The 22,301-nt window shown below is 38.3% G+C and overlaps 2 protein-coding genes across 5 annotated transcripts in view; both read left to right on the top strand.

Moving 5' to 3' along the window:
* LOC125086230 (uncharacterized) overlaps positions 1 to 19,477 on the top strand; it is a 36,780-nt gene extending 17,303 nt beyond the window's left edge. The window contains exon 6 of the mRNA XM_047705430.1: positions 18,691 to 19,477. Coding sequence (XP_047561386.1) covers positions 18,691 to 18,796 — 106 coding nt within the window. The 3' untranslated portion in view covers positions 18,797 to 19,477. The remainder of the gene's footprint in view (positions 1 to 18,690) is intronic.
* Positions 1 to 22,301, top strand: part of CFH (complement factor H) — a 260,381-nt gene that overhangs the window by 111,963 nt on the left and 126,117 nt on the right. The window lies entirely within an intron of this gene.

Genomic DNA, 22,301 nt, shown 5'->3' with positions numbered 1-22,301 from the left:
AAAACAGTTGATGTACTTAGCAGGAGGCATCTTCTCAATGGAAGAAGGCCTTAGACCCGGTTTTAGAGGATGCATTTCAATTGAGCTAAATCCAGCATATAAATTCCATTCCTGCTTGATAGGTTTTAGTCTAGAAGTAAATATGTGATCCAGTTCCGGTCAAGGAGTCTTAACAAAAATCTCCTGGTATCTCCCCAGGAAAGACTAGCATTGCTAATAGGAGAAAAAAAAAAAAAAGGTACAGGAAAAAAGGCTCTTTTTACATTGGTCTGTCATTTCTGCCTTGAACAGACTTGTGCAAAGACATGATTTTGGAGCTAAGGTAGCCCTCTTGCAACACCAGACCGTTAGGAGCCGATTCTCCATGGTGTGTCTATTCCTACTGTGACAGCTTTCGTTTTGGATTATTTTTTCAAGAATGTTTGCATGGCAAACAGTTTTGAAACTTAGAAACAATATTTCCACTGGATAAGAGGACATATTTGTTTTCTGACTTGGATAACAAAGCCAATGCCCTCCTCCGGTACAAAGGTTGGGCATGTTTGCTGGTGGTCTACTTATAAGATTTGGGATTTCCTACCTTGGGGTTACTCGGCTGTGAAACAACCTGAGTGTGTACGGAGCATCTGTCTGACCTACTCCAGAGAAGCTCTGAGGGTTTGCAGGACAGAGAGAACCACTGTGAGTGTGAAGTTCATGCCACCTGCTATGCTAAGACCAATAAAGTCCTCTGTCTCTGATCCACGAGTTCAATGTCTTCTGCCAGCAGCTGGGAGCTGTGGCGGGGTAACTACAGTTAACCCTTGAGCAATGCAGGGGGTTGGGGCAATGACCCCCACGCAGTCAAAAATCCACATACAACTTTTGACTCTCCCCAAAAACTGAACTACTAATAGCGTACTGTTGACCAAAAGATACTGATAACACAAACAGAATTAACCCGTTTTGTATGTGATACTGTATTCTCACAATCAAGCTAGAGAAAAGAATGTTATTAAAAAACCATGTGGACGAGAAACTACAGTACTGTATTATATTTACTGAAAAAAATCCATATGTAAGTGGACCCACACAGTTTAAACGTTCAAAGGTCCACTGTACTTATTTTGCAAGCAGGGTGAAGTATCAGACCTCACAGTTCCTGACAAACACAAGTTTGACGACAAGGGCCAGCTTGCTGAGAACAGTAGAGCAAAAGATTGGAACTTCTGACAGAACCACAGTACCAATCTTAGAGTATCTACCTCCAGATTTAGTACATGATTAAAACACACCCACCCAAGGGGCACCTGGGTTCCTTCGTTGGTTAAGAGTCGTACACTTGGTTTCGGCTCGGGTCATGATCTCAGGGTCATGATTTTGAGCCTTGTATTAGGCTTTGTGCTCAGGCAGAGTCTGTTTGAGACTCACGCTCCCTCTCCCTCTGCACCTGCCCCCCCCCGACAAAACCCCAAAGCACACACACCCAATAAAATATATTCAGCTGATGAACACATTGTATCTAAAGTTATGAAAAATTTTTGTGAGATTCATTCATTTACATGATGAAAACGAAGTCACCATTTGCTGATTTGAGTACCAAGAAAAAAAGTTTAGAATATCTATTTGAAGAGATGTTCTTTTACTTACCCTTCTCATACTTCCTGTAAAATCTGTTATAGCTCAAGTTCAACTCTTAGGCAATCAGAAATTTTAAAAAAATCTAAAAAATTTTTTGATACATCAAAAGAGATCATTGTGCTTGAGAATATTTTTAGTTCTTGAGAAGCAACTTCCTCATCTTGTCACCATGTCCTGTGATGCTAACCACTTTGGACTTCTTGGAGGTCCCCAACCCACCAGATGCTTGCCCACTTTTGCAAATATGAAAACTGTTTTCTCTTACTCTGATATTCTTACTCACCTTGCTATCCTGGAGAAGTTCTCTCTATTCATTTAAGTGTCAGGTAAACTTATCTCTCTTTGTTTTGTCAAGTCATTCCCAGCCCAAATTATCTGCTCCTTCTGCTTTTCTCCATGTTATTTCACACACACTAGTGTTTCTATCCCATGTGTGTCACATTCTAACTTGTACATACACCTGTCTCCTCCATCACGTTTTGCCTTGTTTTAGAATTTTGCCTGTGTCATGTGTGGTTGTCTACTCCCACTAAACTCTTCATTAAACAAATAGTTATTGAGGAGCTGCTGTGTGCTAGCCACTCTTCCTGGCAATGGGAATATAGCTGCACAAAAGTCATATTGAGACATTTCCTTTGTAGAAATTACCTTCTAGTAAGAGTAGCAGAGTAAAAACAATAAATCAGTGGAGAAATACAATAGCAAAACAAGTAGCTTGAGATTAGTGCTATGAAGAAAAAATTACAAAATAATTTTGAAATAAAAAGTAATGAGAAAATCCAACTTGGACAGAGCAGCCAAGAAATGCTTTTCTGAGAAAGTGGCATTGCAGCTCTGACTTGAACGGTGAGAATGAGGAGGTCGTGAGAAAGGCCAAGAAACACACTCCAAAGCAGATAAACAGTGGAAAGGCTTGGGAAGGGTGCTTGGGGACAAGGTGTCTAGATGGTAGTGAGAAGGTGAAGAATTCTATAAGAAATATCAGAGAAATGGAGAGAGGAGGGGCATGAGTCATGGGAAGGGATTTAGAATTTGTTCTGAAAACAATGGGAAAAAAATCACTGAATGTTTCTATTCAAAGGATGGATGTAATCTAATTTACATTGCTGAGAAATCTGGCTGGCTACTGTGAGCGAATTGTCTGAGCCCTGCCAGATGCTTGGAACAATGGTTCAGATCAAATATTACAGTGTCTTTGGTTAAGGCTAAAGTATGGCATGCAGGCAAGTGGATGGATTGGAAATTAGAAGGGTTCATGGACCTAGTGTGGTTAATGAGGGAAAAGAGGGTATTGGAAATAATACGGAGATTTTAAACTTGAACAAGTAGCTGAGTGATGGTGAGGAAATGGGAGAAAGCTGGATTTTTGGAGGAATATCAAGAGCCCATTTCCCACATACTGGTTTTGAGAGAACCATTTAATATCCAAAATAAGATGTCAGAAAAGTGGACGGATATTAGAATCAGGATGGATTTCTGAAGAGAGATAAGGACTGAAGAAACAAATGTAATATATCTGTATCAGCAAACATTGTATTTAATATTATGGGTGAGACTGAATGGGATTCCTCAGAAAGATATTTCCGTTTAAGAGGGAAAGATGTACCAGGACAGCAATTTGAGGCAAGGAAACAATTATTAGATGAGGAGTATTAGATCATTTATGATCAATTAAAACATCTCCAATTCAAACCAAATCAAGAAGGAATCTTATCAAGTAACATACACTTAAATCTAGACATAAGGTGCACGTCTGAGGGTGTGGATTCACTGCTTCCAAGATGCTGACAATTCTTAAGGATAGTACTTTACAGATAGCAAAACTGATCACATAGAGAAAAAACAACTTGTGCATGGTTGCATAATTAATAAAATAGAGAAGCCGGGCATTGAAGTCTAAGCTCATTTCTATCACACCACTCTGTCACAAAAAGTGTATTTAATCTTCCTCATTATGATATTATAAACCAATGAAGTTAGGTTGATAAGTTCAGTTGTCCCCATTTTCTTATCAGTGAAAAATAGGAGCCTCAAAAATATTTGATAATTTGTTCATGCTCACACTGATAATTAGTAGAGTCATGGTTAGCATTCAAGTCTCAACTCTTACACAAATACTCTCTTCCCCAGAGCCCATGAGGTCATGTTTTCTATCTAGTCTTGGTCATTATAAAACAAATTTTAGTTTCTTCATTTACCGGGGGTTTTTTTCTTAAATATTTATTTATTTATTTATTTGAGAATGAAAGAACAAGCGTGAGTGGGGGTGTGGGGCAGAGAGAGAGGGAGAGAATCTCAAGCAGACTTGAGCCCTCCATGGGCTCAAGAGCCCACCCTGAGAGCATGTCCTGAGCCAAAATCAGGAGTCAGACACTTAACTGACTGAGCCACCCAGGCCCCCCTACATTTATTATCTTAAAACCTCTTAGGTATGTTAGTCCAGTTTCCTCATTTTCACTATGCTTTGCTTCCTTAACATTTTCCTCCATCAAAAAGGCATTGGCGATCTCAGTATCTGTGGCAGCACAGGCTTTCAGGGAGCCCGGACCACTGGCATGGCTACTTACCATTATGTGCTGAGCCAGACTTGAGCTTCAGGAACAATACTCATATTATTTTTATTATAAGATATGGCAACTTTACTTTTTTAAAGGGTAATGAATTTGAAGAAAATATAAGCGTGTGTTTGTGTTTCTTACCTCTATCCTTAGACTTTGCTATCTCTAACTTTACAGAATCTTTAAAATTTTAATTGGTAATTCTCTATGTATTTAGAGATATATCCCAATGACCTTGAGTTTTCCATTACCCTAAATCATATAAAAATATTTATTATCAAATAATAATACTGTAAATGAGTGGTAGTGAATAGTACTTTTTCATTAAATATATCAGCTAATACTCATTCATGTTCTAACTCAACTTCATTCACCACACACTGATATCTTGTTGGTCTTAGGCATATGGATCAGTACTTATTTCCAGGATTCTTTCTTTTTTTCTTTTTTTAAGATTATTTTTTTTATTTGACAGAGAGAGAGAGAGAGAGGTCACAAGTAGGCAGAGAGGCAGGCAGAGAGAGAGGGGGAAGCAGGCTCCCCGCCAAGTGGAAAGCCTGATGCGGGGCTCGATCCCAGGACCCTGAGACCATGACCTGAGCTCAAGGCAGAGGCTTAAACCACTGAGCCACCCAGGTGCCCCTCCAGGATTATTTCAATATTCTTTTCCTTTTCATAAAGATAATTTGTAAAATAACTTCTTCAGATTCTATATGGTAATTTCCTTGTTAAAAAGTTTTATATTAAGCTTAATTCCTCTGGGTAAAGTTTATGCTGTGCAAATTTGAAAGTAAAAAGACACAAATAATGGGTAGTGGCAGAAAATTGTATGTGCTCATACAAAACATAGATACACATATTGCATAAAGTCAGTCACACCTTGCAAAGAACATGTGGTAATTCTTTTTCTTTTAATATTAGCTCTTTTGTTTTAAAATATAATATTTTTATCTACTTAAGGAAATCTAAATACTTTCATTACCATGATTCTTTCACTTCCATTTTGCCTTTTAATTGACATGGAATATAAAATTGAAAAACAAAAACAAAAATATCCCAAGATGCATGTGCATACCTCTAAAGAATCTTGAGATTTTTTTTTTAATCCTCCCAACTTTTCTTAATTACTTCATACTTAGAAATCCTGTCACAGCTTTCCTTGTCTACACAACTGGGATTTACATTCTCCCTCCTAATACACCATCACAAATGAAAACATTTTTGGTTCCAAATGCATATTCAACAGCTGTTGAGGAAATTGGAAATGGGTGCTCATTTACTAAGTCTTAACACACTCAGACTTCAGCTTAGTAGTGTGACAAATTGAAAAAAGTCCTGAACTACAAAGTTCTACAAAAGATCATACTGAGCCAAGAATGAATTTATTTAGAGAAGAGGGGAATGGGGCACTAATTGCTTAATCTTCCTGAGAAAAGGACAGTTTACCTTTAGCAAATACTGAAGAAAAGTATATATTTATTAAACTTTTTTTTATTGAACTTTTTGTCCCTTCAGATCACGCCGTTCAAAGTTGACCTTTCTCTGACAATTCAAATGTCCTAATGAATTTCACCTGCTCTCAAATATTAAAAATTCCCTTTCATGATAAACTTCCTTTCATGAAATTACCAGCCACTGAATTGGCCAAAGCACAGTTCTAATAGGTCTATTTACAGTGTGAGATCCAAGTAAAAGTGCCCAAGTTATGGACCTTGAGGTTCCAGCCCTATAAGTGAGTTTCCCAATCCAATTTGGGAAGAGCAGACGCTGCAGTCATTTCAATCACTGCCGTCAGACCCACCAGCCTCATTCTAAATTTCCTCAAGAGCTTTCATCACATGGGTTTGGCAAATTGACAACTCAGAATAGATACAGTACTGATTTGTCTTCTCAGTGGTGCGGGTGGAACAGGGCTATGAAAGGAGGCCCTTGGGAATTAGTATATTGACACTCATCTACTCCTGGAAGTATTCTTTTCCTATCTATTAATCTCAGATAAATATCTAACTGTGCTTTGTATGAGGTCATTCACAAAGATATTGTTTTTGTTTTCTTCTGTTTTGTTTTTAACATTTTTAGTGGGCCATTAGATTCAAGAGAACCTAAATTTCTTGTTCTCATATTAAAGTAAAAATAAGGGATGCCTGGGTGGCTCTGTTGATTAACATCTACTTTCGGCTCAGGTCACAGTGCCAAGATCCTGGGATCGAGCCCCACATTGGGCTCCTTGCTAACCAGAGAGCCTACTTCTTCTGCTGTTCTCCCTGCTTGTGCTCTCTCTCTATCAAATAAATAAAATCCTAAAATAAAAAGAATAGTCAAGACTTATTATGAGCCCCTATAAGGCTTTCAACTGCCTTCCATCTGCCGGCCTCATCTTTTGCTTCTTCAACTTGCAAGACTCAAACCTAATACAAGTTTCAGCTTCCATGTGACCCTTCATATGCTATGGCTTCAAAGCCTGGCTATGATTGGGGCACCTGGGTGGCTCAGTTGGATAAGCATCAGACTCTTCTTTTTTTTAAGATTTTTTTTTTTTTTTTTTGACAGAGAGACACAGCGAGGAGGGAACAGAGCAGGGGGAGTGGGAGAAGGAGAAACAGGGTTCCCACTGAACAGGGATCCTGATGTGGGGCTGGATCCCAGGACCCAGGGATTATGACCTGAGCCAAAGGCAGACGCTTAACGACTGAGCCACCCAGGCGCCCCAAGGATCGGACTCTTGATTTCACCTCAGGTCATGATCTCAGGGCCTGAGATTAAGCCCCTCATGGGGCTCCATGCTGGGCATGCAGCCTGCTTGGGATTCTCTCTCACCCTCAGCCCCTTCCCCTACACCCCCACCAGTTCTCTCTCTCTCTCTCTCTCTCTCAAAATAAATAAATAAATAAAACTGGTTATGATTTAAAAACAAATGGTGCCCTCAACATACTCATTATATTGTTGTCAAACATAAAGCAATGCATGATGGATCCCTACAGACAATGTGCCTCCAAGAGTTTACTTTTTCTAAAAAAAATTAAATCTTATGGCCCCTTCCCCCACTTCCCTCTCCCTCTCTCTCTCTCTCTCTCTTTCAAATAAATAAATAAATCTTTGGGGCACATGGGTGGCTCAGTGGGTTAATCATGGTTTTGGCTCAAGTCGTTATCTCAGAGTCGTGAGATTGAACCCTACATCAGGCTCCACATTTGCATGGAGTCTGTTCAAGAGTCTCTCTCCTTCCTCCTCTCCCTCCTCCTCTGCCCCATCCACCACTCCCACCAGCTAGCTCACACTCTTTCTCAAATAAAATCTTCTAAAAAATTAATTAATATGAATTGTTTTGCCATATAAATCATCCTTTCTGAAATATTTGTGCCCCTGATATTAAAGAACTTTCATGGGAAATTCGAATAATTCTATATTTTCCATGTGAGTACCCACTTGCAAGCTAGAGGCTGTTTAGCTTGTCTAAAAGAGAAAGCACATCTTAACATCGATATTCATTCCTTAAACTTCAAATATTAGAAAATTCTAATTATATGAAAAACTAAATGTTTGACATCATTATATTTAGAAAACTTAAAATTTATCTCAGAACTCTGAAATCCATTTTTAAAAATAAAAATGAAGTTGTTGCATACTCACCAATTTCTTATTAAAGTAATAAAGTTTAGAAAACCAAATCTGGCATATTTGTTTTCATTATTTTTGTTTCACAAGGACAAAATGTAAAAATCTATATGAATTTTAAGTGCAAATCACTGGTCACTCTTATAAAAAAATTTTGTTCAGCAATATTTATAATTGAGTTTGAAGGCAAATAATACAAGTACTTATCCATTAATATTCCACCTAAACTTAGTTCTAAAAATATTTTATTGTAAATAAATGGATACTTAAACTACATATAGAAGTAGCTTTTGTCAAGTTTTGGTATCTGATGCCAAGTGAACAAAGATGGCAAACCCTACTCCCTCCCCTAGTTTTTTATATATTTTCTTTGTATGGTTCCTAGTCTTAAAGATTACGTGTACATATACATTCACACACACACAAAGACACACACACTCACATATTTTAGGTTCCTAAGAATCTGTAAAGAGAGCAACAGTAAGTTAATGTAAGTTACTGATATATAGGCCTCTGCCAACTATAAGAATAAAACATTCCTTATTTAGAAAAAAATATATTTCTAGGTCAATATGCAAATGTCATTTGAAAGCATTTTGTTTTTTAGAATAAGTTGTTTCTCTTCAGTGGTTTTACAAATATCAGCTGTGTTGGTATGTTTGCAAGCAAACCAAATTTATGGGCCAAAGTAGACTTGTAAAAATATATCTATATATGAATCTTAAATTTGATTCAATAAGCACACAGCTGGTTCTGCAGGTGGTAATGTCTCAACAATGGAAGCTCTTCAAATGTCTCCAATTGTCTCAATATGTTACACTCTCTCAACCATCCCTGAATGTACATCCTGAACAGGTGTATATGACGTGTGTGAAAAAGGCTGGAGATTGTCGGACCTAGAGAGGATCCAAAAACAGAAAAGAAAACTCTATTAGTAATGCAGTTAGATCAGACTTCCCACTTTCATCATAAGAACAGAATAAAATCAAATATTTAACAATCATTTTATTTGTAACCCTGAATTAACCAAATTGACCAATTCTTTCATTTCTAAAAAATGTCATGTTTCATAGAAACAAGTTACACTCTCAACACCAGACTGTGTGTAATTAACCTATGAATTATTCACATAACCTTAGTAAAGTGTTAGGTTTTGATAAATTTCGGTTTAGAAAAATGAGCTTAGTCCTCTGATTTTAGAAAATGTCATCAAACCTTGGTCAAATCTTATTATTCTTTGAAAGTGAGACATCCTGAATCCTGTCACTTACTCAGGTAGCATCAGCTATCTTGTTCAAAGATCCAGCAAAGACAGCTGAGTTGTATAGATTGCCGAGTCTGAATGAGGATGTGAGCAAAAGACGGTGCTTCCAGTGAGATTTTGGCCCTTCCAACTATCTAAATGTTTCTGTTTTAGGTACCAGAAAGAGGTCAGAAAAAGCTTGTTCACTGAAACCTCTCGAGTGCAGAGGTGTTAGTTTCCTGCCCTTATGACTCTAGAAAATATAATAGTTGCATGATTCTCACTTAGTATGAAAAGAATGACGCAGATATCAGCTTGGTACTAGCTGTTCTATTGACAAGTGCACAAGCCTTTAACTTAGCTCTAATTGTCATTAGAAATTATTCATACTCTAATCCAATAAATGACTAATCACTAGATTTTTCATATGTATTCCCAATAATTGTCTTTTTTCTAAAGTCACAAATGTCTTATTTTGCATGCTAGATGCAACTGAAATGTAAAAATGACTAGCTGATTCATGAAGAACAGTAGAAATTACTTGGGCAAGATGTTTTTCTTACTGCTATTTGAGTGGTTTAAAAAGCAACTAAACTTCTTGGGAAACCCTGCCTTTCAGCAGGTTCCTTAGTCCATCTGTGACCCATGAACTATTGAAGATGCAATCTTTAAAAAAAGGATACGGAAGATGAATCTCTACATTAATTTATTCATCCTTATGTAGAAATGTATCACTATATATCAATCAGAATAAATGGGATTCTCCAGCCATGATAAAGCACAGTCACAAGATACTTTATGAAAAGTAAATGTCATTCCCTATGACATAAATCTTCACTCCATTTCTTGAAATTAGTTATTTATGTGATTATGCATTTTTGTCTATTTAGACCCCACACAACATAAAGAGCATATGTTAATGATTAGGATTTTAAGAGACCTGAAATCACTGTCTATAATCTGTAATCAATATAAAATTTTTTATCTCCAAACTTTTTTTTTTTTAAAGATTTTTTATTTATTTATTTATTTGACAGAGAGAGAGCACAAGCAGGCAGAGAGGCAGGCAGAGAGAGAGGAGGAAGCAGGCTCCCTGCTGAGCAGAGAGCCCGATGCGGGGCTTGATCCCAGGACCCTGAGATCATGACCTGAGCCTAAGGCAGCGGCTTAAGCCACTGAGCCACCCAGGCGCCCCTATCTCTAAACTTCTAATACTCTCTATTGATCCTCACATAAAACTTTCTTCATACCCTTTATGATTCCCATAGGCTTTTCTGCACCATTTCATGTTTCCACACATCATGCCTATCACAACTCCATACAGTGCTTTCATAATTTTTAAAATATGATTAATTTTTTAATTTTGTTTTTTAAATTCTTATGAGAAATGACTAGAATTGTGATGTTTCCCTGATGTCATTCCTATAAAAATAATGGGTCACAATCATTGGAAAACAATCCATAATGATGCAATTAGACAAAGAAATGCCTGAGCAGAATCTACATTAGAATGAACATAAGACAAAAGAGTCAAGCCTAGCTGAACCCAAAGGACAAGCTATGTGAGGAACACACTTGAATAACTAACATAGACAAAATCGTGTAAGCACTGGAGGCAAAGCTATATTTTTACCTTTGATGGGTTGCCGGATTAATAAAATTTCACAAAATTTACTATGGGATTTCTATGAAGAACGATTGGAGGTATGACATAAAACTTCTTTGATTTCTACATGACCTCTTGATGTGTTTCTGTTTTCCCCTTAGCTTTCAAACCCTGACTCCAGCGCACAAAGACATACCCTATCCATCTTCCCTGCTGTGTTTTTTCTTCATAATACCTATCACATCCAACACATGTACATACCCATTCATTTGTTTAACATATGCCCTCAATTAGATCATAGTTTCCATAAGGTAAGACATTTTTGTCTTTGTTTTTTCCCATTGCGGTAATCCCAGGAACCAGAATGTTCTCTAGCAAACAGTAAAATACAATAGTAGTCAAATAACAATAAGCATGAATTATGACTGATTTAAGATAGAAATATTCAAATGTTTTATTATTTTAAAAAACTGCAGTAACTGTATACCAGATATGATTTAAGGAAATATATAATTATATCTAAGAATATCAAAGTGCTGAAGTTTGGGAGTACTGGTGAGGTTTGGTGGGGTGAGGTCTAGAGCCAATAACCAAGAAAGAATTCTTGAGACATTTTTCGTGCAAAATGGTGGTTTTATTAAGGCACGGGGACAGGACCCATGGGCAGAAAGAGTGGCTGCTGTGAGGTGGGCTGGTTATATATTTGGGAGTTGGGGAGGTGAGGACAAAGGGGGTGTCCAAAGGACTGTTCTATGTCCTATGATTCTCAGGATACTGGAGGCCTGGTGATTGTCAAGCCAAGGCTCTTTTTCCCTCTAATGAAGCACTAACATGAAGACAGTTGGGAGTTTCCCGGAGGAATGTTATATTCCTCCTATCACACATCCTTATCCATGGGCTGCAGGTTCAAAAGAAATTCAATCTTATTTACATTTCCTTCTGCCTCAGCCTCAATTTCTTGAAGGGGAGGGTGATGTTAGGGCTCCAGGAAACTTATGGGTCTCCGGAAGTTCGGCTTTTGATAAGAAAGCTTTTTCCTTGTAAGTCACGAAGCCATTTGCAAACTGAGGGAGACTCCAGTCCTGTGGGACAGTGATCTTTATCACAGTGATCTCTAGAAACCATTTGTTTTTCCCTTAACCAGCCTGGAATGCCTGAGGAATGTCACACATATCACATGAGGGTGTGGTGTAGGGTGCCAACTTCTGCTTTGCTCTCAGCTGGCCTTCTGCTCCCTCATCAAAAGTTTCTAGAAAAAGGGATTTTTAACCCTTTGGAGGATATATGGATTTATGTGTAGGGGCTGTAAAATATATCTTTATTGTTGGGGTTAATGTAGAGTGTGAAATCATCCATAGTACCTGGCTTGCTAAAATGTAACACAAAGGCCGTTGGGGGAGATGGACAGATTCGGAGAAGGGCATAGGCCTTTCGAATGTCAGGCCTGGCGACCCCTCTACCTGAGGATGCCTGCAGGAAGTTGCCTTCCCTGCAGCTTTCTTAGCCCAGACAGCTGCCATGTGATCTAAGAGATGTATGCATTGTCCCCTAAAGCTATGTTTAGAGCATAGAACAAGTGAACCCCACCTTGTGTCTTTCCCGTAATCAGACTCTTCTGTTTTCTGTAAGACCCCTTGCTACACATCACTTGCTTGAGAAACAAAGTAATAAAGATTTGTGATTATCCAGAAGCATGAGTAAAGGTGGGAGCAAAGAAGAGCAAAGGGTCTTTGTCTCTGACTGTTGACGCCCCCTGCCTCCTGTCTTTCACAGCAAAGTTGAGAATAATCTTCCATCGGTGGGTACAGGGATTGCTCGCCATTCCATGCATTTATGCAGAGTTAAAGCTGAATTCTGAGCAAGAAGTTATTCAATTTTATGAACAACCGTAAATGACAAAATAAAATTTAGTGTTTATATTCTGGTTTTTTCCTTCTGTTGAGTAACAATATAAGCTAACTCTATTGAAACTTACACAAGTATTAATACATAAGAAAATAATCCCACATTACTCCACAGGTTAAAATAAACCACTCCTACCATTTTGGCACATGCATTCAGGCCTTTAAAAATAATTTTGGGGGCACCTGGGTGGCTCAGTCATTAAACATCTGCCTTCAGCTCAGGTCACAATACCAAACCCCGCGTCAGGCTCCCTGCTCGGGGGGAACCTGCTTCTCCCTCTGCCTCTCCCTTTGCTTCTGCTCCCTCTTTCTCTGTGTGTGTGTCTCTCTCTGTCAAATCAATAAATAAAATCTTGTAAAAAATAATAATAATTGTGAAAATATAGTTGTAATCCAACAGCATTAAAAATGTTAGTATATTTGTTTTCCTTTCTATGTATTGTATATAGCATTATCTATCATTAGCCTTTCAAAGATCATTAAAAACTCAGTATTTCCATCTAATTATATTCTTTATATTGTCCAAAATATATTGTGGTTTCTTCTGAATGTTGGTAAGTTCAAAGGTTTTAAAATTTCTTCAAGCTACTCATTCAGTCAAAGTTGTGGAAAATATTTTTGGAACTCCTACTATGTGTCAGACACTCAGCTGTGGTGATCACTGAATAAAACCAGCCTGGGTCTTGCATACAGAAAGCATGTTTTCTTATATAAAGGGAGCAGACATTAAACAATAAACAATGAAAGAACACATTATAATTATGTATATGAAGGGCAGAGATAAGTCCATGAGCTGTAACTGGGGAACCATATTATGTGTCCTTGTAAATACAGATTTCATAATAAAAGTAAAGAGGCTTCCGATATACATATACACTTTTTAATAATATATATATATTTATATATATATAGTGCTATTTATATATTTAAAAAAGGAAAAAAGAGAAATTCACTAAAGTATGGACATGTGGTTATATGAACATCGGCATTTTAAGACCATTAATAGTATGTATTAAATATTATTAGATCTGGTAATGCTAGGAAAATGATAATTTATGGTGAACATCATGAGCATTTTATTTTTTTTAAGATTTTATTTATTTGACAGAGATCACAAGTAGGCAGAGAGGCAGGCAGAGGGAGAGAGAGAGGAGGAAGCAGGCTCCCTGTTAAGCAGAGAGCCCAATGCAAGGCTCAATCCCAGGACCCTGGGATTTTTTAACCCACTGAGCCACCCAGGTGCCCCCATCATGAGCATTTTAAAGTAAATTTGTACTTCAACAGGAATTTTTTTAATGTGTAATCCAGTTATTGTCTTGCACTCATATCTATTCTCTTGTCAAAGGTAACACTTTTTAGAATATTCACATACAATTTCTGCATAATAATATGATTCCAAGACTTATTTTTCAAAATGAGCACTTTTTTTTTATCATTTCTTCAAGTAGCTTCTGATGTTCAAACAGGGAAGGCCCGCCACCCCCTTCCACCCCTGCACAATAGCACCAGTTCTCCAAAGAGGAATCTTGAATTGGTGAATTATGCCAAGCCTTCATTTCTGAAACTAGAGTCAAGGCATCTGATGGCACTTGTCAGGCAGGACGACCAGACTAGGAAGGAGACCAGGTAGAAACTAAGGACAGGTGAGGGGCGCCAAGTGGTGCAGACCCTGACAGTCTCAGCCCTGCTCTGATGGGCTGGTGGTGGGAGCCAAGGGGGGAAGCCCTTGAATCCTGAGACTGGGGGTTGGGGTGACACTGCAGCTGGACTACTTTTATGTCTGGAAACTAAATGGGCTTTTGAATTAAAAAAAGCAAAAACATTACTTAGGTGATCGCGTCAGCCATCAATGAGGACAAGGATAGTTCTTTCTGAGAAATTAAAAAGAGAGAGAAAAGAAAAGAAAAAAAGGAAAGGAGAATGAAGGAAGAAAAGACATAAGGAAGGAAAGTTTAAACAATATGTTCTCACTTCCATCCATCCCAATAAAAAGAAAATGTAGAAACCAGGAATTTGTTCTGATGGGGGCTGGCAGGGGAGGGGGTGTCACAGAGAAAACCCTAAAACCTTAGTATGCATTTGAGATTATAATACACGCAGCCTTGACATTTAATTAATACCATGTCCTTGTCAGTATGTGAAGTAAAAGCTGAGACTTAAGTGTTCTTCAACATACATATACTTAAAGAGGAAGTGATAATCATAACTGTCAGGTAAACCCATTAAAAAATGTTCATAAAAGCAAAAAACATTGACATATTAACATACCTATTAAAAGTTGAGTCTGGGAGTTAAACAAGTGTGAAGAGTGAGGCAATTAAATTTTTCATACAAAATCTGTCCCTGATTTCCAATTTATTAGAACCAAGATAATCAGTACTTCCTTCTGATAGCCCTCTTCCTCTGAAATGAGCACTCTGTGTCCAATTAGCTGTTCACCAGCTAAATTCACAAAATCAGAAATGTACTAAATATGATGCCAGAATTGAAATACAATGTCCAAAATAATGTGTTCCTGTGTGATTTGGGATATTGTAAGAAAAAAGTGGTGCGCTTTAAACTCCCACTCTTCTTCTTACCATCGAGTGGCTTCCAGTGCTTGATGTCCTGCTAAACCCACAAAAAGACATTTACAAAAGTCTTTCTTCAGTCATGCAATTACTTTCAATGAACAAATGCTGGCCTGAACAACCTTGTGAAGATAAGAGACTAGTGAACTTTCTCAGATACTGAAACTGTCGCAAGGTTTCTTTTAAGCTTATTCTTAGATAAACACATAAAATTTGACCTTTCAAATGGCACAAAAATGTGTGCCAAGAAGCATTAATGGGAGGGGGGGGTGGTTAATATTTCCTATAACCTGTAATATAAAGGAGGACAGAAATAAATAATGTAAAAGGTGATGGGATAATCCATTACGTGAGCTTTATCTTAGTAGCACAATTGCAACTAATATACTAATTAATGAACAGTCGTGTAGATCTTTGAGTTCTGAAGGTAACAAAAGTATCTTTAAAATGAGATATTGTTGAAACAAAGCTTATTAAAAATAACACTAGCAACAAATTTCTAATAAAATATAAGGAGAATAACTTACCAGAGGACATTTCGGGAAGCAAGATGACTGTGAGAAAAATATGTCCAGGATGCAAACAGATATTCCATGATCTTCCAAATCAAAATAGTGATGAGCTGCAGGGTGGTGGAACTTTGAAAACATCAGCAGTTCCTGGTGGCATGTAACCACCTAAAAACCAGTTACACAGAAAGCCATGAACCCCCAAGGGAAAGAAAAAAAATGTGCGAGAAGTGCCTTTTATTTTGGGGGGTGGGGGCTTATTTGTAAAGATCCTTAGGCAGACAAAGTGAAATTTACTGACTGTGCATGCCCACACAGTGGGGGGAAATAGAAGCTGTGTAACCCCGGAGAACAGGAGGTGAAATACAGATAAATCTGCAAAGAGAAGTAAAAGGATGTGTTGAAGACAAGAGATAGAGAGAGAACTAGTGAGCAAGGCTCTAGTCATCCTGAAAGATACAGCAGCAAGAATGATTTAGGCTGCTGGGAAGGATCCAATGAGAATTCAAGAGGGCACTGCTTCTGAAATCCTGCTCTGATCTTCCCACTCTCAGTTCTTTAAGAGTTACCTGCGCTGGGAACATGATTATTAGGATTAATAGTATTCCATCAGTGTGTTTCACTAGGATTTCCCTTGAACTCTCTCACTCTGGCAGCAACTGAGGGAGGCGTAGTAAGGAAGCCCAGCTCAGCCAACCCCCCCCCCCCCCCAATAAACCACTATGCTCACTTTAGGATGACCAAATCATCAGTGATTTGCGTGGGGGGGGGGGGGGCGGTGGGGGTCGAAGGGCTGAAGATGCGGATGAGGCCGAGTCGCCGGGCGCTTTCGGGGATGCTGTGCCGAGGCTCAGGCGCGGGGCGGGGGGGACCGCGGTTACGAGCTGCAGCGGCGGCAGCAGGAGCGGTTTTCTCCCAGGTCCCGTTTTCTCGGAGAATGCTGCAGCCCGAGACTCGAGGCCGTTCACTTCCATCCGAAACCTCAGCTCCAAATGCCTTGTTTTAGAAGCTAGAGCTGGGAGGTTCCGAGGACGGTTCCTGGGGGAGCGGGTGACAGGCGGGGAGGCTCTCGCGTCCTCTCTGATTCCTGCACAGTTACCGAGGGAGAGTGCGCTAGAAATGGCTTTGCTGCCGAACGCATGAGCTTGCCGTTTTCGTATCCCGATACGGCACACACGATCGCCTGATCGATCGGGTAAGATCAGCTTTATTCCTTCTCTCTTTTCCTCTCCGTGGTCCCATCCCTTCTCCGAGCCCAAACCCGAAACCCGAATCCTAGGTTCTCTTCCCACCCCCCCCACCCCCGCCCCTCTCCGAATTGCTCGTGCGACTGAGGGGCTGGTAATTCTCTTTATAGATGATTTATATTTTGGCTGTGAAATGATTCCCCCGTCGCCACCCTCGGTACCCTCCTTAGAGAAGATCCCTCTCTCCCCATGGGTTCACTCTCCGAGCTTGGATCTGGATGTAGGGCGCCGTGGGAGTCTTTTGCCCTCTGCCCGGTCTTCTTCCGGACCCTGAAGCTTAAGCATTATCCTCTTCTCTCTCTCTCTCTCTCTCTCTCTCTCTCTCTCTCTCTCTCTCTCTCTCTCTTTTTAGAAATAGGATGGAGAGGTACAGTGGAATTTTATTTCTTGCAGACTGAGGCGTTGAATGATGTTCTTGTTAAATAGTCTTTTTTTCTGCTGTTGAAAGAGAAACACATTGGCTCTCACTGCCCCATCCCCCACTCCATTCATTTATTTGCTCTCTATGTAAATCACAAGTTGGATCAGAGGAAATTTTTTTTCTTCCTTCCTAGGATAATAGCAGCATATAAGGGTGAATTTGAACTAGGGGAGCTTTTAAGAAGACAATATGAAGGCTTTAAGGCTCTTCACTTCTTTCTTTCTTTCTTTCTTCCTAAGATTTTATTTATTTATTTGACAGAGAGAGACACAGTGAGAGAGGGAATACAAGCAGAGGGAGTGGGCAGGGAGAAGCAGGCTTCCTGCTGAGGAGGGAGCCTGATGTGGGGCTTGATTCCAGGACTCTGGGATCATGACCTGAGCAGAAAGCAGATGCTTAGTGACTGAGCCACCCAGGCACCCCACAGCTCTTTATTTCTTACATTCAAAACCTACACACAGGCAAAGCTGATTCCTGATTGCTTGCTAGAAGAGTATTTAAATAACTTCTTTATTTCTTACTGTCTTTTCTTTCTGGAAATAAAATAGTTTCAGGTAGTAGCCTCACATCCAAGGTTTTCATATTCTTTGGCCACGTTCTAATACATAAGAAATAAGAACATGTATTAGGCTAAAATTTAATAAGTAAGCTTTAAGCTAAAGGTAAGTTAAAGCTATAGTGCCCCTTAGTAATGTATACATCTTTGTTCTAATTCTTGTACCAGAATCAAATTATTAGCATCCAAGATAGCTGTTTGCATTTTGTGATGATTCCTATAAATTCAGAAAGCCCTCTGGTTTTCACGAGTCTAGAGCACCCCCAGCCTGCATTTTCTTGAAGAATGTAAAAGTGGGAGGAAGCCAAACAGCCCTGGAGTGTGCTTACATCATATGTCACTAATTGTGCAGAATAGTACATCTCGCAAAATGTGTGAACTTGATTTATCGAGTGTCAGCTGACCATTTGGGATGTGAAAAACTAAAGGAGAAATGCTCTAAGAGAAATTATTGAAATTTCAAGTTATAGAGTATATTTTATTGGTGTAGTATCTGTATTATTTTTTCTTCCATTGTTGTTATACCTTATACTATACATCTCTGATTCCCAAATTTTAATGATAAAGAATAAACTAACTTGCATGAAATTCCTGGTACAAATAGGATGGCCTTAATCCAAAATATGATATTAGAATTCCATTGATTAAAATAGACTTCATTTCAGTTCATCAATTTTCTAGAAATCTAGAAAATCCCAAAAGAGAGATAGCCAAGTGTCATATTTCAACAGCAAGGCAAACTGTGCATGGGCTCAATCAAGTATCTAGTCTTTATTACTACCAAAATTGTCCAGGGGGAAAATTTCATATGTATAACTTTTTTTTTTCTTTCTCTCCTTAGACTGTGTGCAGGCCCTAATAAGGATCTAGAGCAGAAGTTTTTCTTCAGTCATCTAACTTTACCAAAAGATTACTTCTGTGTTGTGTCTCTGTTTTACACAGGCTGACAAATGTTGGTAGGGGGATCTGAGGTCCACACAAGAAGGATGAATGTCCTGAATTACATTTGTTCCAAATGCCACCTTAACAACTGTGATATAGAGAGCATACTTTTTCATACATGATCTTCTTATACTGTCTAAACCTACTTACCTAAATTGCTATTCAAAGAAATACAGCTATTTGTTGAGAACCCAACCTGACTTAAGTTAGAAAGTGTAACATTAAAATTTTTATTCTATATGTGAAATAAGTGTAAGGTTGCTGTTCTTTTAAATATTTGGAGAATAAAAAGTACAGGATAAAAATATTAATTTGGTGACCCATGTTCCTTAACTTCAACATATTTTATAGCACTTCAAGTTTATTAAACTATCTAAGTATTTGAGTATTATATTAAATCATATGATGACATCTGATGAACCTCAAAATAGAGCCATAGGCTTTTACATCTCTTAGCTAGCTCTTACCTGCTTTGTACTTAGACCCATCTCAAAAGTTAGATATTTTAATTTTATACTGAGCATGTCCTTTCCTGGATAATCTCAAGGCACATCTACTGTTGGTATCTTAGCAAATTTTATATTACTGGTATTGTTTTTCTTTGCTCTCCTGGCTTCTTTTAAATGTATAGGTACGGGGCGCCTGGGTGGCTCAGTGGGTTAAAGCCTCTGCCTTCGGCTCGGGTCGTGATCCCAGGGTCCTAGGATCGAGCCCCACATCGGGCTCTCTCCTCAGCGGGGAGCCTGCTTTCCCCTCTCTCTCTGCCTGCCTCTCTGCCTACTTGTGATCTCTGTCTCTCAAATAAAAAAAAAAAAATCTTAAATGTATAGGTACAACCTAATATATTCCTTACCTGTTAATTCAGTAAAATGTCTGATCTAAAACCAATGTTCAAGATATATTGTATTAGAGAAATTGTGAATCAATTTGCTTGTGAATAAAAAAATGTCAATTTTTATTGTTTAAATTGGGTTTTTTTGTTTTATTTTATTGTTTAAATGTTAGACCATTTTAGCCTTAAATTTATAACAAAACATAGTAATAGAAGTAAACTCAAACTGTCTCTTTCATACAAGAGAGAGTCAGTTGTACATCACACACGTGCATATATAATTTTCCTCATTAGAATATTTAAATTTATTCATTTCAGTCTCTGCTATATGTTTATTTTGGTTTTAGATCGCTTTGAAAGTATCTAAAATTTCTTAAATACCTAAGTGTGAAAGTGTTTTCATGTCTTACTCCGTAAGATGAATATGCTGCTAAATAAACAGAGCTCATATATTTGAGTCTCAAAATAATTACAAGAGTCCCCTGCCTTATCCACAGAGGACATGTTCTAAGACCCCCCAGCAGATACCTGAAACCATGAATGGTACAGAACTCTAAAATACTATGCTTTCTCCTACACATACATACTGTGATAAAGTTTAACTTACCTATCAGGCACAGTCAGAGTTTAACAATGTTAATAAAATAGAACAATTTTTAAAATATGCTTAATAAGAGTTATGTGAATGTGTCTCTTTCAAAATACTTATTGGACCAGACTCACCTTTTTTCTTCTTGTGATGATGTGAGATAATAAAATGCCTGTGTGATGAGATGAAGTGAGGAAATGACATAGGCATTGTGACATAGCGTTAAACTACTACTGACCTTGGGACTACTTGTCAGAAGGGATCATCAGTTTCCAGAAACTGAAGCTGCAGGTAGGGAAACTGAACTAGGGGAAAGTGAAACCAGAGATAGAGGGGACTACTGTATGTTGGAACTTGAAGGGACTTTAATGCCACTGAGTCTTAACTCCTTCATTATGATGAAGAAATTGAGAACCAGAGAGGCTAAGAGATTACTGTAATCATGTACTAACTGGTAATCCAAGGAATTTTAAATTTAGTCTTCCTAACTTCTCAGCTAGTATTCACTGTAAATCAATCAAGGGTGGGTTCCATCACTGGCTGCTAAAGCAGGTATGGTTTGAATTGGGATAAGGGATAGCTGAAAGAGAAGGTGGTACAACGATGAATAAATTGCACCCTTCTTGGAGTTGATTTTGTTGACAACTAATCCTCTCCACTGTAGGAAGTTTTTTTCTCCCCATCAATTTTTATCCTACCCAGCTCCCCGCTGTCCCTGCCCTTAATGATTGGAGAACATTTCTTAGTGTAATTTTACTTTCTCAAGAAAGATTCTCAGTGTTTTTGTACTTCACTGGGCTGTTCCCCAGATTACTACAGGCTTCCCTCCCTCCCCCTACCCATACGACCTGCCTGCGGTGTCACACTCCATGTCACCTGCAGTTCTACTTTTTTTTTTTTAAAGATTTTATTCATTTATTTGAGAGAGAGAGAGGGAGAGAGAATGAGAGGGGGGGGACAGTCAGAGAAGCAAGACTCCCCACTGAGCAGGGAGTCCTATGTGGGGCTCAATCCCCACTTGGTCCCCAGTTGATCCTGGGACTCCAGGATCATGACCTAAGCAGAAGACAGATGCCTAACCAACTAACCACCCAGGCACCCCTACAGTTCTACTTATTAAATTCCCTAGCAATGAGAAAAATAGAACTGCATCAAGAGGAAAGCCATCTCAAAATAAGATGGTTAAGTAGATTTACATCTGAAACAACACGCACACACATGCACACACACACGTGCACACACACACACACTATGAAATAAATGCAGACACGAAGACAATACATTGTGATGAGGAAATTACTATGCAAAAAAAAATCCATGTTCCATTAACAAAGGGCTTTCTTCATAGCAGAAAAGCTATAAAATTTCAGTCATTTAGGAATGTTCAGTTTTCTGGAGTGACTGAAGCCATTTTTCATTCTTTCATAGACATCTAAATTTGAGTATTACATGCAAGTTACTTTGCTTGGAAATGACAAGCCTAAAAGACAAACACAACATTGAAATCCACCAGCAGTTATTACTTCAAAGAGATTACTATTTTTTAATTAAATGAGAATAGAAATAAATCTGAACATATTTTTAAGTCAAATAATATGCTCTTATAAAATTAAATTTTTACACTAATCCAAAATATTGCAAAAGATGGAAAACATATGAGCATACAAGAAAGAATTTATAATGATTATTTTTCATTTTAAGAGTTGAAACCAAGATATGCCCTTATTTAAAATCTACTATTGTTGAATAAAAATTTCTAATTGCTAAAGGGAAAGATAAGTAGATTCACAGAATGATTTTTAAAGATTTATTTATTTATTTGAAAGCGAGGGAAGAGTGGGAGGGATAGACAGAGGGAAAGAATCCCAAGCAGACTCCTCCCTGAGCACAGAGTCTGACCCTGAGCTCTGATGATCTCATAACCCTGAGCTCATATCCTGGGCCAAAATCAAGAGTTGGTCACTTAACAAACTGAACCACCCAAGTGCCCTAATTCACAGAATTTTTTGAAGAACCTATGTAGGCCTGTCTTTTAAAATAGATTTTCTCCATATCACTTGGACAATTTGGTTATAAACATTCCACATAT

The sequence above is a fragment of the Lutra lutra genome, chromosome 15 (genome assembly GCF_902655055.1).
Source record: "Lutra lutra chromosome 15, mLutLut1.2, whole genome shotgun sequence".
Taxonomy (NCBI): domain Eukaryota; kingdom Metazoa; phylum Chordata; class Mammalia; order Carnivora; family Mustelidae; genus Lutra; species Lutra lutra.
The sequence above is the reverse complement of the archived record's forward strand: the minus strand, read 5'-3'. Positions and strand labels throughout refer to the sequence as shown.